Below are 19,978 nucleotides of genomic sequence, written 5' to 3' on the forward strand. Positions count from 1 at the left end.
TTCTTTCGTTGTCTGCGATTTTTGCTTGTGACAGGAGACCACAGAAAAAGATCCCGAGATCCCAGGGACAAACGTGTGACTTACCACAATTAAACCAGCAAATAATAAGACTAAATAAGGCCATTTCAGGTACGTATTCTGTTATTTGTCGACTGATATGAGATGAAGTTTTCGAATTAAGAGGAGAACTCACAACTTTAAAAAGCTGTTATGGCCGTGCAACACAAAGAGTGGAATAAATGTTCATACAACAGTTTCGACTCCAATTCTCCTAATAACCTCTGAAGTTTGAATATCTTTCGCTGAATAATCTACACACTGTATATAATTTAAAAATATATTATAGTTCGTGTAAATGGTTCAAAATTTCATCGATGAAATTTTGAACCATTGCATTATTAGAAATATTAAAAATTTCTTATTGCGCACAAACAATAGATTTAATTCTACACAACCAAGGTTTTGCCTCCATTATAACTAGTCATTGAGCTCGCCAGCTGCATGACAAGTTATACTGGTGACAAAAGAGAAACTTAAATGAACTTTCTTATTATGGGCGAGAAATTATTTGAATTTCTGCACAGAACATTGTAAAAATCAAAATGACACATTTATAAAGATTGCGTCCTCCTCGTTATAATTATTCCCTAACTAGGTTCCAGGCTAACATCAATGGAATCCGGCGTGTTTGCCGTGCTCTGCGACCCGTGGAAATTCGGAAAGGGGGATGCTGGTGGCTGAGGGGCCCAGCTTCAATACGCCACATTGGCCCCTACTTCGACAAGACAGGTGGTCCTGTTTCAAATATAGATGAAGACACAGATTGAAGACACTATTGCTACAAAGAGGCAGCGAACTGAAATACCACCAGGGCCTGTCCCAAGGTTTTTAATTATACATTTCATCAGCGAAAAACAGATTGGCAAAATGTCACCTTTCTTTATACAGAAAGGGTTAGATGGGTTAGCAGGTTCCCCCAAATCAGTTAATGGGCTCCATTCTGGGGACCGCTTAATTGACACTAAAAATGACAGGCATTCTGAACAGCTACTCCGAGCAACATCAATCGGAGGAATACCCATAACAGTGACATGACATAGTACACTCAACTCATCGAGAGGCGTCATTTCAGAGTGGGACCTTCTCGAGGTTACCGAGGAGGAAATTTGCTTTGAACTGAAACCACAGGGAGTTATTGCCGTTAAGAAAATTAATTCGCGTAGGGATGGGAAACTTGTTAAAACTAGAAACATAATTCTGACTTTCAACTCACCGACGTCTCCTAATGAGATTAAAGCTGGTTACATCAACTGTCCAGTGCATCATATGTTCCAAATCCTTTACGGTGTTTTAGGTGTCAGAAATATGGGCATTCTAAAATGGCCTGCCGTTGAGGCGTTGGATGTGGTGAAAAAGACCATGAAACATATGTTTAACAACAGCATGTTCAATCACAAAACCCACTTGCATTAACTGCCAGGGGGAACATCCATCCTACTCATAAGCATTCCAGAGGTGGAAAGAAAAAAAAAATAAATCCAACGGCTGAAGGCAGAGCCGAACATATCATACCAGGAGGCAAAGAAAACGGTGAAACCTATAAATATTAAACAGCCCACCTATTCCCAGATGGTAGCAGGGAGATGTTCCTTCGGAACTCAGACGGATATGACCATTCCTCCAAAAGAGTCATTCACTCCCATCACATGTTACATCTTAAGCTCAAAAAAACCTGCACAGAAAGACCAAAGAGCTGCCACTCTTATATCGGTACCTCCTAATGCTCCACAAGTAACAAAAGTAATTTCCAAAGAAAAGACTAAGAAAGTTGAATTGAAGTCCCCCCACCCCCCGGTACCGAATAAAACGTGGATGTCGAGGAGAAGGAGGTACAAGATGATTCAATCTTGGAACTCTGTGCTGAGGAGGAAATGGAAGTGGACAGCGTTCATATTTTCTCAGAAAAGATAAATCGAAGATTGCAAAAGTAAGCCACCTGAATATAGAGGAGGACATCTTGGCAGATCCCAGGAAGGAAAGGGCAAGAATCTTGGATGCTTTGGTAAAAGTCTGGCAAGAGCGTTGGAGTGTTTGTGATAAAGGGCGGATTACATAAACATTTTTCCCAGTTTTAAGAAATGCAGCCTCGATAAAATTCAAATGGTTTGCACCAAACGTACAAGCTATGTTCTTATTGACTGGTCATGGTTCGATTAATGCAAAGTTGCATGATTTAGGAATCACTGAAAGATCTAGTTGTCATTGTGGCGAAAGAGTATCATGGAAACATTATGTACAACTGTGAGGAGTACAGCGATCTACGAATTGAACTGATATCTCGGGTTAGTAATCGCAATCTTATGGCAGGCGGCTGAGAGACAATTCTACTTGATAAACAGGAGAACGTCTTGGCTTTCCAAGCCTTTGCAACTGCAATATTTATATTTCTTAGGCGGAAGTCTCTTCTACATCTGGAAGCCTTGGATCTGTAATGCGGTATGGTGTAGTGCCGAATTACCTAAAGTTCTATGATATCGTTCTTAAAGGCTTTGCTTTGGTGGAGGCATGAGTCTGCTATACCATTGCAACTTCAGCTCCTTGTGCTGGCATTTCTATTCTCGGCAGCTCCTTGCGCTGCTGGCTTTCCAACAGACTGTGAACAGTTGCAGCTCTTTCCAATGAACGTTGGACTTTGAAATTTAATTATATGTATATTTATTTTTTATGTAATTTGATTATTCTCAGTTTGTTTTTATCAGTCTTTTTTGGTCTTGACAGTTTTTTCCGTCCTTGTACTTGGGAAAAACAGGAGAGGGAGTATATAAGAGTACTGATAAATTATGTGTAACTGACAGCGGGGTTATCATTGGTTGGCTGGGACCGCTTTAATTACTAAATAATAATAATAATAACAACAAATATATTGCAGAGTTGCATGCAATAGAAACAGCCCTTGATCACATTAAAAATAGCGATTACCAAAGGTAACTCATCAAGTGACTCATCAAGCGTGTTACAGACTCTATTATCTATGAGGCATGTCCCTGTCCCAGATCTAGCAGATAAATAAATAAATAAATAAATTTTCTGTTTATACTCCGGGACGACCAAACGATCAGAGGAGTTTATACTTTTTTCTCTTTTTGAATCTCTTTTCTCTTTTTGACATTCGCTTCTACTGGATCCCAAGCCACATTGGGATTCTGGGAAATTAATTAGCTGATACCGCTGCCAAGTCAGCCATTTCTCTGCATCATCATTGCCTGTCAGTTCCCTATACAGACTACAAGGAAATAATACGCTCTAAATTATATATTCCCAATGGCAAGTTTCCATGTATGGGCAGGACACAAATTAATTATATCACGTTAAGCATGTAATCACGAAATGGCAGTCCAGTCTACGCAGGGTTCAAAGAGAGAAAGTTGTTCTTGCTCGGCTCCGCATAGATCATAGTCATCTAACACATTCCTTTTTTCTGAGGGCGGATGACCCACCTATGTGTGAGATGTGTAACACTATTCAACACGCTTTTATAGAGTGTCCTGCTTTTATAGAACCACGACGTTTATTTTTTAGGGATTTTAATAATCTGGCTGAACCATCTACACTCAAGTCAGATTTTAGGTAACAGAGACAACATGTCTGACGTTTTTAACTTTTTACAATCGATCAATTTATATACAAAGATTTAAGTTTATATTTTTCATTTACCTTTATACCGTAGAATACCGTGTTTACCTTCTTGACGTGGTAGCCAGTTTATAGGCTACCAAAATTTTTGTATCGGCTTTAATTTTTACTTAGCGCATTATGGCCTCAGTTGCCAATGCGCCATTAAACACTAAACCAACCAATCAACTGATGGCTTGAAATCAGAGTCATCTGTCGGATCTGCATCAAACTCAGACACATCCCGTTGCACCTTTCCAACTTTGCAGATTTCCCTTGTTCTACAAGCTGTCTTCCTTTCCCTGACCTTCGGTGTGCTCCCAGACCAGGAGTGATCCCTTGCCACCTCTTCTTTCCTTATCCTCCTCCTTTTGCCTACTTTGACTCCACCACTTCTACTGTCTTCCCATTCCCCTCTCTCTTCATTTTTTTTTTTGTTTGGTCTCCGTCCGGAAAGCTCAGGCGACTCTAGCGGAGATCAGCCAGAGTATGAAGGTAGCTTGGCTCACCTCCCACTAGTGAAGGCGGGCAACATAGCGTTCCACTAGGGGCCCTGCGGCCAAGTAGCCAGAGACACAACTACAGAACATAACACAATTCTGCATAAACCAGACACTACGCTTTTTCTGACTTATGCAGTAGTTCTGCATTCCATCACAGAGTATATACGGCGCAATCTTCTAACCCTAAATACTATGCCACTGTTGGATCTGCTGCTGTCTTCCCAGATATCGCTATATCTGTGAAGCTTTCCCATGAATTTAGCATATACACAGCTGAGTTGTATGCTATAGAATTAATCTTGGACCACATTAAAATCAACAATTCCCAAGGTGTATATGGCGTATACTGACTCTCTAAATATACTACAGGCTTTCTCGGGGATAAGACCTGTAGTATACTTAAAGCCTTCGTCCATACCTGACGTCCAGCAGACGCTTCACTCTGTCACTGGGCGTTCTTTCTACATCCCTTTCCGCAGGATCCTAAGCCACATTGGGATCAAGGGTAACCAATTTGCTGATACCGCAGCCAGGTCACCAAACCCTACAACAAAAATAGCGTGATAGTCCCCTATACGGACTACAGGCAGCTAATATACTCTACATAACTCTCCTAGTGGCAACAATCTTGGCATAGACAGGTTATTTATTTATTTTTCATCTTTATTAGCAAGCGGCCAGAAACTGGCAACTCCGCTATATACATACATATATATTATATACAGATTCATATGGTATATAGATAATATACACATTCATATGATATATATATGATGTCACTTCGCTAAATCAATTCAAGGAACTACTAATCGAACACATCACCAGGGATGTATGATTCAAATTACCTTCCACTCAACTCCTGGATTTTAAAAATACCAACATGGAAATAATGTACAAATGTCAAAGGAAGCAGTTGGCAAATAGTTTGTAAATTTCTGTGCAGACAACTCATCATAATTTTTCTTTTCTCTCCTCATTTAATTGTAAAAATGTTCACAATGATATTATAACTAGTGATGCTTTTCGAAGTATTCCGTAAAGAAATATACAAAAAACTGCAATTTATTTCTGTCTTTTCTGTTAAACATTACCTGTACAATTCCAGAACTGTATATTTTCCAATTGTATATTTATATATTCATCGTTTTTAAGGGAACACCCTTAAAAAGCCATTGGCTTATGTGTTCTCCCTCCCTTTTTGCTGTTATCTCCCAAAAAACGTGTAACATAAAATAGGGATAAATAAATTATTATTATTATTATACAGACAATATACACATTCATATGATATACAGAAATAAAAATTAGAAATATAAATTGTGGCACAAGGAACCACAGGACAAGCACATGGCACAATGAGCCATATGGCATCATTGACTACAAGATTTTACCTCGTACCAGATCAATAACACTGTTTATTTCAACGTCTTGAACACAGAGTTTATGTCAGTAATCTATAAGCCTTCTACTGTTCTTTCCTCAAGTTCAAGCAGCACTAATCTTCTCAGGAATAATTTCTTGGAATATTTTTGAAAGCCTGGAAATCTTCCTCAGACTTAATTAACTGAGTATTAATCAACCACTCTAAATACCATTGCATCTGATGAGTACTGGCTTCTTCGGTGGGGCCTTTTCAAGCATAAACTGCCACCCCTCACACATACTTCAGATATTACCTAACTTCTGAAATACAGAAAAGTCTCCGAACGGATTCACCCTCCGCTTGCTCGTGTCAATTAAAATGATAGCGGATGAAATCAATACGCCAAGTTTTTTGGCATATGTGCAATTGGAGGATCCCCCGAAACCATTAAGAGCCCTCCCCTCTCTGTAGTCTGTGGCGTGGAAGCTCAGGATAGGCGATAGATCCCTGCCCATGGAGATGCTCCACAACGTCCAGGAGATCGATGTAGACTCCAAATGTTTATAGAGGACAAAATCGTACAGAAGGTGCATCATGAGGGAACAGCTTTCGTCTTCAGCCGAGTGACTGGCATCGTTTTTTCATCGCGCAGGTGTGCAGCATGAAAAAAAAAATTTCTTTCATTTCCTATGTTAATATACAAATAATTTTTATATGTAATTATGCGTTTTATGTTTTAATATATGTTTTATGTAATTTTTCTTGTATTAGTTAATTTCATGTTAAACCCCTAGCATTTTCGCTTTTATGGGTATAATGCATCAGGCATCCATCTAACTATTCACTGCCTGCAATAAAGATATTAATTAATTGAGTCTCATCGCCCTCGGTCAGGTGAGTAAGATTGAGACTAGCAAATAAAAATTAATTTCTGAGATCCAAGTACTCATGATAATGGTATAAAACATGACTCTATTGTCTCCAGAGCCGTGCAGTGACAGTGCGACTTTTCCGAAACAACTAGCTGATTCAGCTTTGCTGAAAATAAGCCATGACCGGTTAATAAAAAGTTTGTAGATTAGGCACAAACCATTTTTCTGGTGGAACATCAACAACAGAGGGAAAGAACTTACGAGTTATTTCACCTTTATTTGAGTTACCCCATCTTAGATATCTTAATGATTCCTAAGAGTCATTAAGGTATCTAAGATTCGCTTAGTCTCATTCTTAGGATCATTAGCCAAATCGAACTCAAGATCACGAATAATAAAAGGAGTTTCACGCCGAATGTTGAAGGTCATTACTCTGTAAATCAGTAAGAGGTCAATTGGCATTTTCCTTGCGACAATCTGTAGCGTATGAGTGGAGATAGTTCTACAAACTAGAGCCATATTCAGGAGCATCATCCTCTGAATGGAACAAGGTATATCAGATAAAGCCTGTAATCCAACACTGGCAGTATAGTATAGTCTTTACAATAACCGTAGAGGAGAAGTGGTTCTAGTTCGCTTCCGCATAGGATATGGTCTTCTTACACATGCATTTCTGCTGATGGAAGATGATTCTCCTACGTGGGAGAATTTTGACACATTTCATATTTTAATACATGTCATATTTTAATCGAGGTACAAGTTGTAGACACCATCTTTTATATTTTACTGCTTTTAGTCATCTGGCTGAGTCTTAACGCTCAGTCCATCCGGCAATCAACATGCCTGCTGTTTTCAGTTATTTGAAATCAATTAACGTTTTTACTCGTATTTAAAATTTACCTTTTTATTTTTATTTCTTTATTGTTATATATTTTATACCTTTTTATTCTTGTATTGTTATTTTATACCTTATTATCCTTTATTTTTATATTTTATACCTTATTATCCTTTATTGTTATATTTTATACCTCATTATCTTCTATCGTTATATATTTTATTGTTATTTTCGACATAGTGACCAAATTCTTTAGGTCATCACTGAAATTTTGATTGTGTTGAGCTAATTGACTTGGTTTTGGAGCATTATAGCCTCGGTTGCTCTTGCGCCAAAAAGAAAAAACAAAAACTAAACCAATTATTTTTTTTTTCTTATTATATGTCATCTTCGCTACGAAAAAATTAAAATTCCTGGAAAGAGATCAGGCATATTTGGACATAATGTAACACGGTATTGGTCTGCTCTTGGACCTTATCCTTCTGCGATAGTAACAAGCTTCTTTTATGCTCCTAACTAAACTGATTTCCCTTCTGCATTCACTTAACTCCTTTTATTCTTGGCAACCTTCTTATTAGCTTTTCGTCTGCGCGAGTAGCACAGTGGTGTCATCACCGTCTTCCCCACACCGGATGGAAAAGGTTCGGGTTCGAATCCCGTCGATGACGTTAGGAACTTTAATGGACTTTTTTCACTCCTTGACTGAGTCAATCAGTCTCAGGCGGAAATAGCAAGGTTCCTCTTCCCTAGAAACTGGGGTTTTTGTCCAGACAAATCAGCTGTAGAACACACGCATTAACAGACACAAGACACACAGGACGGCAGATGAATTTAATTATTCGGGTGGCTTAAAAATAATAGTTTGGTTTCTATTAGCTTTTCAATTTATGAACACCGCTATGACACCTTGAATGATTAATTCTTCAGAGTAATTTCTTAGCAGATATTTAATAACGATAATAAAAATCCACATTTCCAAAAAAAAAAGTCTTTATAATACTTGTGAAGTTAATTTCAGATTTTAGTATTGATCAGTCCGCCTTTACTTATTTCTGTTGTTTTCTTAAAGATCGACTGAAGGTTTCACAATTGCTTTTTATATGTTATATCAGGTTCTATATCTTGGAAATTATAACGTTGAAAAGTAAAGATCGCAAAGGAATTAAATTGGAAATGGGAGACATAACGAACAGCGAAACTCGAGTGTTCCTGCTCTTTTGTGAAAAGGAGGAGGCCATAGAGATTATGTCTGCTGCCACCGAGCTGAAGATCACAGGAAAGAACTACGTTTGGATCGTCACGCAAACTGTTGTGGGATTTGTTAATAAACCTGCTCCACCACAATTTCCACCAGGAATGCTTGGTACGAATTAGGTACTTTTTTGATTAGTGATAACAGTACAGGTGTGCTATGTTATCACTAATATTCTGTTTAATTAATAATTTACTAAAATTTAAAGTTAAACAAATGTCTTTATAATAATTATTATTCACGCGGAAGGTGCAGGAAGTTATCACTTCTTCCCGTGATAACCAGCCTAATTAACAAGAAGCCGTGTCTACCTCTTAGGTTACCACGGTGGAAAGATTGATTAGGCCTACAAAAATGCTTTTCAACACCTGGCAGAGTTTAACATCAGTATAGTCAGTATAGGCTCCTTACCGTGGCTTATCAACGATGCATTGGCGTAAATCACAAAAACATTTTCCATGCAGCTGCAATTACAGTTCCGAAAACATGTACCCGGGTTTCCACCATTTTAAAAACCATGGTGGAATTCTGAACGCATAAGAGAAAAAAAGGCACAAAACAAAGCTTGGGGGATATTCATACGATATCCTACCACCTTTCACAGTAAATCTCTTAGCCTTCAAACGTGCACGCGCCAAATCACGCCATATTCGCCTTCGTGCCATAAAGGAATCGGTCCGTCCTGCAATATAATGGTTGTATTCTTGCACACCCAACTGCGATAGCCAATTCTTTTGGATAGACGTTTTCTGCCATCTCTTCAACATTTTTTTCTTATTCCCCAGAGTTCCTGTTACTGAAAGGCAAACCTGAAAACCAGCCAATTAACTTCAAATATAAATTTATAATGGGCCTTTCATAATAGAAGAGTTTAAAGCAGCTTTGTCTCTTAGGAAAGCAAGCGCTGACGGACCAGATCTCATTCATTATGAAATGATCAATCATATGTGAGATAAATCCATGGGCCAACTGCTCATTCTGTATAATAGAATCGTCCAAGAAGAGCAGTTTCTGGATTCCCGTCATAAGGCGCCCTTACTTGCCTTTCTTATGCCAAGAAAAGATCAAAAAAGTCCCAAAAAACTACCGTGCTATTGCTCTCTGACTAGCTGTCTGTGCAAACTCCTAGAGAGAGAGAGAGAGAATGGTCAACGTTCATCTTATGTGGTATCTGGAGGAAAATGTCTTCCTCTCCAGAGTGCAATACAGCTTCCGAATAGGGCAATACGGCTGGGGGGTTTTCGGTTAACCCACCCCGACCCCTTCGCCCACCGAAAACTCCAAAAAATACCCGGAACTCTCTGTACTCAGTCTTGCTTTGGATGGAGGTTTTTTGCTCAATAAAATGAGATTTCATGTGGAGTCATGTGATGTTGGAGCTTTCCCATTCTCCTTTTGGAATTTTGTGTTGCCATGTCCTTAATACTTAGTCCTCTTTTATCCCATCAATTAATTACTTACTCCGCGGAATTAATGTCGCCTTTGCTATTAGGGGTAAAATTTTTTCGTGGATGATCTCCCTGTTCCTTACAGTTTTTTTTTTTTAATATTATTTTCGCATATCCTCTGTGATTCTTCCTTATAATAAAACTGTCCATTTTTAGGTTGAACAAAATTAGTAAATATTTTCCACTATTATATGAAATCACAAACCATCGCATTCAATAAACAGATAAATAATTATATACATAGATAAATAAAACAAATATAATAAACAAACAATTCATAACATTGTGCACTAATAGAGCAAGCTCTTCTGCGAAAAGATCTAAACCTCCCAAACACTTCCTAGTTCATTTCACAAATATGCGTGGTCTCAGTTCAGTTTTTTGGCAGACTGCAAGTGGAAATGGACATCTCAACAATGTCCATTTCCACTTGCATCTCAACGATGTACATTTCCAAAATCGAAAAGAGGAGATTCCAAAAGCGATCCCTCTTTTGGAATCTCCTCTTTCAGATTTTCTCTGGCTTAAAATCTCTCTGCCTCACTGTGTCAAATTCATCTGTTGTCTCTACCGTTCTCCCAACTCCACTAATCACTTGGAGCTTTTTGACTTCCTCTCTTTGCAACTTGATTTTCTCCAGTCCAACTTTCCTAACAGTGAGGTAATTTTCCTTGGTGATTTTAATGTTCACAACTACAGCTGGCTTTCATTTTCTAGTCACAACGAACCAGCTGGTCGAGATGCTGAGCCTTTTGCAATATCTAATGGCCTTGCACAGATTGTTCATTTACCTACAAGAATACCAGACAATCCTAACCATACAGCCAACACGCTTGATATTTTCCTCAGAAACAACTCTTCTAAGTACACGGTCGAAGTGAGTGGTCCTTTAGGCACTTCAAATCACAACTTGGCGATTGTCTCTTCTCCAATGGAATCTTTATCTCATGGCTATTCCCAACCTCGTATTGTTTGGCATTACAAGAATGCAAAATGGGATGACCTGCGAGATTTCTTTTCTTCTTTTCCTTGGTCGGATTACTGTTTCAAAACTTCTGATGTCAACGTTTGCTCAGATCGTGTCAGTGAAATTATTCTTGCAGGAATGGAATCCTTTATCCCACACTCCACTTCAAAATCTCGTCCTTTATCTAAACCTTGGTTTTCTAATAAATATGCTAAGGCTGTTCAAGAGAAGAAGGTTGCATATCGTAATTGACTTATTTCCAGTTCTTCACTTTCATTTTCTGTCTACACCAAAGCTCGCAACAATTGTAAAGCAGTCATTAATCAGTACAAATTAGATTTTGAACAGGCTAAGAGTAGAAAACTTACTTGCTCTTGCCCTAATGGTAGACGAGCATTCTAAGAGACCAGAGGTCTCTTACCAAAGCTATTGGCCACAACTATTGCCCATCTCTGCTCCCACATCTGTCAAAACCAGATGGTTCTGTTGTCACTTCAGCCAAGGATAAAGCTGACCTGCTAGCATCCCATTTTTCTTCCAAATCGTGTATTAATGATCTTGGTAAAACACCTCCCTCCATTCCAAACACACTCCATTCAATGCCTCCTGTGGTCTTCCGTCAAAAGGATGTCAGAAGGATTTGGACGAATCTTGATGCTAAGAAAGCTTCAGGTCCTGATGGTATTTCTCCACTTGTTCTCAAAACCTGTGCTCCTGAACTCACTCCTGTTTCTTTGCAGCCTTTTTTTCACTTTCTTATTCCAAAGGTGTTTTTCCTTCTGCTTGGAAATTTGCTCATATCCAGCCAGTTCCTAAAAAGAGTGACAAATCCCTCCCATCCAATTATCATCCCATTGCAATCACTTCTGCTCTTTCTAAAGTAATGGAGAAATCAATTAACCGCCAACTCTTAAACTACTTAGAAATCTTCAGTCTGATCAACGATCGCCGGTATGTATTGCGTCAGTGTCGATCCACTGGTGATATTCTGGCTTATGTTACCCGTTTATGGACAAATTCAATGGAAAAGTTCGGTGAAAACAAAGCAGTTGCTCTTGATATCTCAAAGGCTTTCGATCGTATTTGGCATAAAGGTCTTCTAAACAAGCTTCCATCTTATGGTTTGCCAACTGTTTTTTGTAATTAGTTGTCCAGTTTTCTCTCCGATTGCTCACTGAAGGTGATGGTTTTCATAAAATATATATATATATATATATCTGATTAGCACGGAACCTTGATTCTACAGAAGTATAGATTCATGGTTCATGGAAGACGCTGTCAACAAATTTCAGGGTATTATTTTATGACGTACTTCCCCATCGCCACTGTTCTAAAAATAACTGCAAATACAATTTTTACATTTTGCGTATAATTTAAAATATACGCAAAATGTAATACTCTACTTAATTTGTTTTATTTTGACAAATTATATAAATTAAGGATGATACGCATGATTTAATAATATGTCTGATTTTAAAAATTATTGAATTTTTAAATTTATATAATTATCCATTCCAACTCCTTGGCGAAATGCGAATGTAGTGTGACATTTCCAAGAAGAAATCCTTAACCCCCCCCCCCCCGTATGGGGCACGCTGTAATAATCTAAACACGTTATAAGGAAAGATATTCCTGTTCGAATTATTCAGCAAGCGCTGGCACTCACTTAAAATCTTAAGGTCATAAGACATTACTACATCTATTCGGGAAGAGATTTCTATTGCAGAAGAGATATCTACAGCGAAAGGAAAATGAATAATGAATTCAAATATATTTTCGTATTGCATTTATGCCTGAAGGAAAGAACATAACCGAAATAGCTTAGAAAGCCGTTTCACGTAACTGGAATTCTTGTAACCAAGAGATTAATTAAAATCTAAAAGCCAGCGCTCTTTAAACACATTCTTTATGTACTTCGAAGATGTCAGCGTAGAGTAACGCAACAATTTAATAAGATACATATCGCTGGTTTAATTTAACTCTACATTTAGCAATATGTGTGGTATGCAGCAAGGCATCATTTCGCGTACATATTCCTTCTAGCTGTAAATTTCCTTATATATCAATAGAATTGCCATTCTTTTGATATTGTTTAACGTCTGTAATCGACTATGCATGGTCTAAACAGAGATTGCCACAATTTAATATTTCTCTACAATAACAAGCTAATATTTCCTGAAACGTAAAATCCATAGTAAACAAATCACATTGCATTGCATAATTTATATTCAGAAGCACTCAATTTCCCTAAAGTCATTTTATTTAAATCCATTTCCTTCAGACTACTGACAATGAAAACATAGATATCAGTAGGAAGTCGTTGTTCTTTTTGGTCAGCTCTCTGAAAATTGAGGTTGAAACGATGTTCGAATAGTTAAAATGCGATAAAGACTGATATCGGATACACTTTGATCCCCAGTGCCAAGCGATAGTGACAAGCGATTTTCTCTTTGCGACATACACTGGGTGATCCGTGAATTATGACCTAATACTTCGTAGGTCCTCCTTTTGCCCTCGGTACAGCAGCTATCCGAGGTGGCATTTTTTTCAACAAGATGTCGGAAGCGTTCGGGAGGTATGGAGGTGATTAGTGTATCCAGACGCCTGATATGCCTTTCCATAGTGTCCCACAAGTACTCTATGGGATTGATATCGGCGGAGTTCGGAGGCCAATCGATATGCTGGAAGTCAGAACTGTGTTCCTCAAACAATTCCTGTACAACAAGTGCCCGATGGCGCAGAGATGACCCCATCGCAATTCGGGAAAAAGTGTAACAAACTGGGGTGTACAAAGTCGGCAAGCAGTTTACGATAGCGGAGACCACCGATACGTTGTTTTACATGCACCTGGGGTCCAACTTGCTGCCAGTGAAACATGCCCAACAACATACAACCGCCTCCACCGGCCTGCACTTTTGATACCATGCATGATGGATCAAGAGCCTTATATCGTTGACGCCAAATTCGTACACGACCATCCATAGTGTGGAAGTAAATAACGTGTCTCATCCGACCAGCACACCTTCTTCCAGTCTTCTAACGTCCATCTTGCATGCTCTTTGCACCAGGCGAGTCTTTTATGAGTCAGTGTCCAAAAATATGGACACTGACAAACTTCATGTTGAGGCGAGGCAATATGTCCTAACTGTGGGTCAAAGATATATAACCAATCTGATTGCACCATTATCACTCCGCATTGCCCAAATTGTAAGGGTAACTACTCAGCTTTCTCAGAAACACGTGAACTATGGAAGATAAGAAAAAAAATTCAGAAATATAAAGCAAAAATGAAAGTGGCAAACTCAGAAGGGAGAAGACAAATAATAAAAACAGATACAAAGAGTATGTATGCTACAGCTGGTCAACATTTCCAGTCAGTATGGATTCCTGAACAATTCCTGATTCAGATATCAAATTATACCATTCCACTGACTAACAACGTCAGATTCTTGGGATTAATCCTTGACATGAAGTTAAATTTCTTTGAGCACATTAAATTTGTGCGTACTTCCTGCCTCAAAAATCTGAACATACTAAAAGTTTTATCTGCCCTGTCTTGGGGAGCAAACCGTTCATATTTGCTGCTCTTATATAGAGCATTGATCAGATCCCGTTTGGATTATGGTGCTCCAATCTACCATTCTGCCCGAAAGAGTACACTACGCTGGCTGGATCTTATACAGCATTGCGGATTGCCCTTGATGCTTTCAGGACATCTCCTACTCATTTATATATTGAAGTCCATGAGTCCCCCTCTTTGCCTCCAGGAAAACAGTACTTCTTAACTATGCAGCCTGAATACAAAGTTGCTGTCAGCATCCTATTCAGCCATAGCTCTTTAATCCATCACTGCAAAACCTCTACAGAAATAAACCCAGTAAAATAAGACATTATTGAATTAATGTAGAGTTGGAATGTTCCTATTTTCGACAGGCAAAAAGTAATGAATTGCTCCCAAACACCTTGGATTCCCCCTCCTCAATTAACTTTCGATACTTATCTTCATAAGTGGGAGAAGAATCCTCTACCGATACTCAATGTGAAAAAACTCCATTCAAGCCATATTCAGAAATACGCTGATTTTTTGCCAATATATATACTGATGGCTCCAAATCACATTCAGCCGTTGGCGCAGCGGCAGTATTTCCCTCTACTATCATTCCACCTGCCCTTCCACCTGAGTATAGCGTTTCTTTGCAGAACCTCATGCAATAACATTAGCTTTAGATAACCTGAATCTCTACCCATCTCTAAAATACGTAATATATACGGACTCTCTCAGCTCAGTTACACAATGCAAAACTCCTCCTACAAGGTTCAGCCTGTGTTAAATCAAATCAGAAGACTCCTATTACAAATTGAAGAATTTCATTAAACAGTGACCTTTTGTTGGATCCCAGCACATTCGGGGATAAAGGGGAACGAGATTGCTGATCAAACAGCTAAAAATCCATCAAATTTTGATTTAACCTCCGTTCCAGTTCCAGCCTCTGACTACAGTGACATCATACAAACAGCATGTCTCGCGCAGTGGAAAGAGCTATGGAACACCCCAACCAATAATAATCTCTACCAGTTGAAACACGATCCAAAGCTTTGGCACTCAAGCACAAAAACTGCGAAAAGAAGAAGTGGTACTATCACGGGCACGAATTGGACATACATATAAATAAGATCTTTATTGTAAAGATCATCGGTACACGCAGGTACCACGACCCTACAATACCCTTCACGGTATCATGTCCGGGGTTATCTGACTCACCTCCATCTACTCACAGGCGAAGATCCTCCTCAGTGTCCATACTGTTCAGCAAATTTAGCAGTCAAACATATTCTGACTGACTGCCCTCACTATCAACAGAACAGAACATCCGTCCTGTTTTCTCTGAGAAATCTACGAGAACCAATGACATTACAACATATTATTGGAGATGATGCAAACATCAACGAGTTTTTCTCTTATCTGAAAATAATTGGACTATATGATGAATTCTAAAATATCTCTGTAAACAAAATCAAGTGGTTAAGCCTAAATTTTGTTTTTAGTATTTTCCTGTGAATAGGCGCATTATAGCCACAGCAGCTTATGCGCCGTTAAACTCCTATAACACACACACATAGTATGGATTCAGACACACATATATCAGTTCATATATCTATTTATAATTGGGCGCGTTCATTGCACTCTGTTTCCAAACAATGTCGTTCCCAACAAGCAGCTGAACAACATAGTAAGACCCCAATTACTATTCTTACCGATGTTTCTCCAAAATTTAAACTAAAAATGACAGAATACATCAAAACGGTAACCATCCCTCTCCACTGGAATAGACTTTGACGAACGACATGGTTCAGATGACGGAATTTTAGAGCTATATGCAACCGATGAGATGGACATGACACGTCCCTTATCTCCTAAGAAAGACAAAACAAACATAGATAGATACAAGCCAACTATACAACTAGAAAGCTGTCAGAACCAAGAACAACTCATAAAGCCACATAATGGAAAGAATCCTTCAATGGAATTGTAGAGGCTTAAGGAATACAAAATACGATTTGCGGGATCTTACCGATCGGTATGTGAACCTGCTGCCATAGCTTTAGAGAAAACATTTTAAATTTACGAGGTGGCCTACCATTAAAAAGTATATTGTCTTAAGACAAGACACACCAGCTCATGGAGGGATGGCGATTATTGTCAGAAAAAACATTCCATCCAAACATGTTTCTCTTCAGACTCTTTCCAAAATAGTGGCAATACGCATTGTAATTGATTTTCACTCTCACAATAGCTTCTATATACATGGGTCCCTCCTAATTTCTCTTCAACCTCAAATGACAGAAAATCTAATTGATCGGGTCCCATCTCCGTTCTGCTTACATTTTCTTGATGGAGAAACCACTTCACACAGGAAAGTTCGGTCACACCGGAATATGGCCATCCTATCAAGACACTCATTACCATACGCTTCAGTCATCTCTTTAACTGTTTCCGGTGTATTTAAGCCCCGTCAGACACAATAACGAATCACTTATCGCTGTTCAATCTATATTTCCGAAGTGATACTTGCTTCAAAGCGATCGTCAGTGACACGCGGCTGTAAAAACTCTTCATACAACACACTATCTCGAAAATTACTGGCATGCGCCCACAGAGTCTGCTCAGTAAGTAGCGAATTAGAGAGCGCGCCTCTAGCGACAGTTATGGAAAGTTCGAGCGGTAAACAAAATCTTGCACAAGTCCGTGAATTAAATGATCACCCTTCACAATCTACGAACTGGCACATTTTGGTCTCAGCTGCCCTTAAACACCGATACTAATACCAATAATGCTCATCATCGTACCCTGTTAAAAACTGAAAAGCCCACCTATATCCAATTTCCTACATTATCCATGATTGCAATAGATCTTTCGATCCGTTCTCTCTCTCTCTCTCTCTCTCTCTCTCTCTCTCTCTCTCTCTCTCCACCCCAGTATATGCCAAGAGGGAGTGGCCACTTCTTGATAATCCATTAAATAGTAATCATCTACCGGTCCTTTGAAAGATTCAAACACACGCATAAAGTTGCTCCCATTGCAGTGCCCCGCCTGGAAATTCCGTAGGGTACACTAGCACAAATATGCCTCACTAATTCAGTTTGATGATGATATAGTCCAGTCCCAGACCATATATAATGTCACGGATCATATAACCAACCAGATATTTCATGCTGCTACTTCTGCAATACCTAAATCTTTGTCTGGGAAACTTAAACACAACAGTTACTGGTATAATCAAGAGTGCACACACTGTGAACAGACAAAAAATAGAGCTTGGAATCTGTTTCTCAAATTCCTTACAACTGGTAATCTAATTAAATTTAAAAGACTTTAGGCTAAGTTCCACTAAATAAGAAGAAAAGCAAAGAAAGACGCCTGGGTAAGTTTGCTTATACGGACAATAGACTCATATCGAAGAAAATCCAAGTACTTTCTTTTAAATACGTGCAGTCGCCAGCCTCAATCCTAAACTAGAAACGGCAGGAGTTGTCAGTACCATCAGAAATAGCGAATGCATTAGCCGAATTATTTGCCAAAATATCAGCAGTGTCCATTTACAGCCGAACCTTTCCACAATTAAAGTATCTGCAGAACAACACAAAATAAACTTCTCTACTATGGTATCACACCCATACAATCAGACATTGATATTAACAGAAATTTTAAAGTATCTCAATAAAATATCCAGTATTAACATTATTATATAATGTTAAAAAAAAAAACTAAATCACAAAGACCAAATAAAAATAACAAAGACCAAAGGAATAATGCACCTGTTGAGGTGAAGCAATCACACCCATCAAGCATGTATAAAGATAACACGACCAGTCAAGAAGAACTACTTGAATTACCTGTAGATGTTGATGATACGGAAGATAAGAATGAATTAATCAAGATGCCCTACCTTTCAAAGAAAAGAAAAATCAAAACTTGATCGTTATAAGCAACCCACTTAAGAAATCCCTCGTGGGTAGCACAGTTGATAGAATCGCCTTTCTTCTCACACTAAGTGGAAAAGACCTGAGTTCGAGTCCTGTCGATGATATGAAAATTTTTTACGAGGGCAGCATGGTTTTTTCCCTCGGAAAATCGGGTTTTTCGTCAAGCAACCAGAAAATGGACCTAAGAACAGATGCAACTTACACGGAGCAATATGACCTTAATTGCTAATGCTCCTGAAATCCTACTACTACAACAACCACTCATAAAAAGCAGACAGATTTATCTTCCTCTTACAAAATAAAATAATAGAAAACATCATACAATGGAATTGAAGAGTTTTTCGCAGCAACATTGATGATATCTACGAACTAATTCGCTACTACAATCTTGCTGCCATGTCCTTTAAATAAATGAATTAAAAGCTTAAATCTCCCCTTCAATTAAAAATTATATTGTCTTCGGTCAGGATAGATCTGACACTAATAATGCTCATGGAGGAGTTTTCATACTTTTGATCTCAATTCCCTGAAAACATCCTCCTGGAAGCCGTTGCCACACATATAATAACACTGGTTTACTAATTTAAGTTTGTTCACTGGGCTTTGAATTTAAATAGGTCCTACTACCGAAATATGTTGCTGCGATTTCAAATATCACTTAGATTTTTTTTCTGTCACATCCAGATATATCACAATTTAAGAAATAAAAAAGTATTGTGTTTTTTACGAAAGTATATAACTTTATTGTATTTAGTAATGATAAATTGACAGGATTACATTTTCATATATCAAAAAATATGTAAATACTAACAAATATTAATCAAAATTCTGAAACTTTTCATTAATCAGACCTTCGTCTCTTTGTTTGAAAAGAATGTTTAATCGTTTTTCTTTTATGAACAGTGCCAGGTTTCTCTCTTTTTAAACACCAGCAATAGTCGGCCATCATGCTTGTATTCCACATTCCCCTGTACCACTGCTCCATTTCCTTTATGTCCTGACGGAATCTTTCCCCTTGTCCTTCGCTCATCTGTGCAAGATTTTCGTGGGAAAAAATCAAGATGGGCATGCAAAAAGTGAATTTTGACGCTCATATTGCAACCTAAATTTCGAAGCTTTTCGAGCATATTTTGAACAATTTTCCCATAATCCTGTGAGATATGATTTCCTTGAAAGTTTTCCATTACACTTTTAAAAGCAATCCAGGCTTCCCTTTCAACGTCAGTTATAGTAGTTTCAAATTGACTGTCTAAAACCAATTTTCTAATTTGGGGACCAATGAAGATACCATCCTTAAGTTTTGCGTCAGATAAACCGGGAAATTTACTGCAAAGGTACTTAAAGCAGTCGCCGTCCTTATTTAATGTTTTAACAAACAAATTGCTTCATTATGCCTAACTTGATATGCAGTGGAGGTAAAAGTATTTGGCTTCACCAAACTTTCGTGCACAATATTTTTTGACCCCGATGTAAGATTGTACCTCCGAGGCCATTTCTTCTTTGTCCAATGCAACCTTTAGCTCTGCTATCCCATTCACAAATAAAGCGTGGCATTTTAGTGTATCCAACCTGTTGCCCCAA

The 19,978-nt window shown here is 38.3% G+C and overlaps 1 protein-coding gene across 2 annotated transcripts in view; it reads left to right on the forward strand.

Annotated features, from left to right (window-relative positions):
- LOC150083142 (glutamate receptor ionotropic, NMDA 2B-like) overlaps window positions 1–19,978 on the forward strand; it is a 350,422-nt gene that overhangs the window by 160,043 nt on the left and 170,401 nt on the right. For both annotated transcript variants that reach the window (XM_090377838.1, XM_090377839.1), the window contains one exon: window positions 8,358–8,608. In XM_090377838.1, the coding sequence (XP_090233964.1) occupies window positions 8,358–8,608 (251 nt within the window). The remainder of the gene's footprint in view (window positions 1–8,357; window positions 8,609–19,978) is intronic.

The sequence above is a fragment of the Mastigoproctus giganteus genome, chromosome 7 (assembly GCF_048544385.1).
Source record: "Mastigoproctus giganteus isolate SK-2022 chromosome 7, ASM4854438v1, whole genome shotgun sequence".
Taxonomy (NCBI): Eukaryota; Metazoa; Arthropoda; class Arachnida; order Uropygi; family Thelyphonidae; genus Mastigoproctus; species Mastigoproctus giganteus.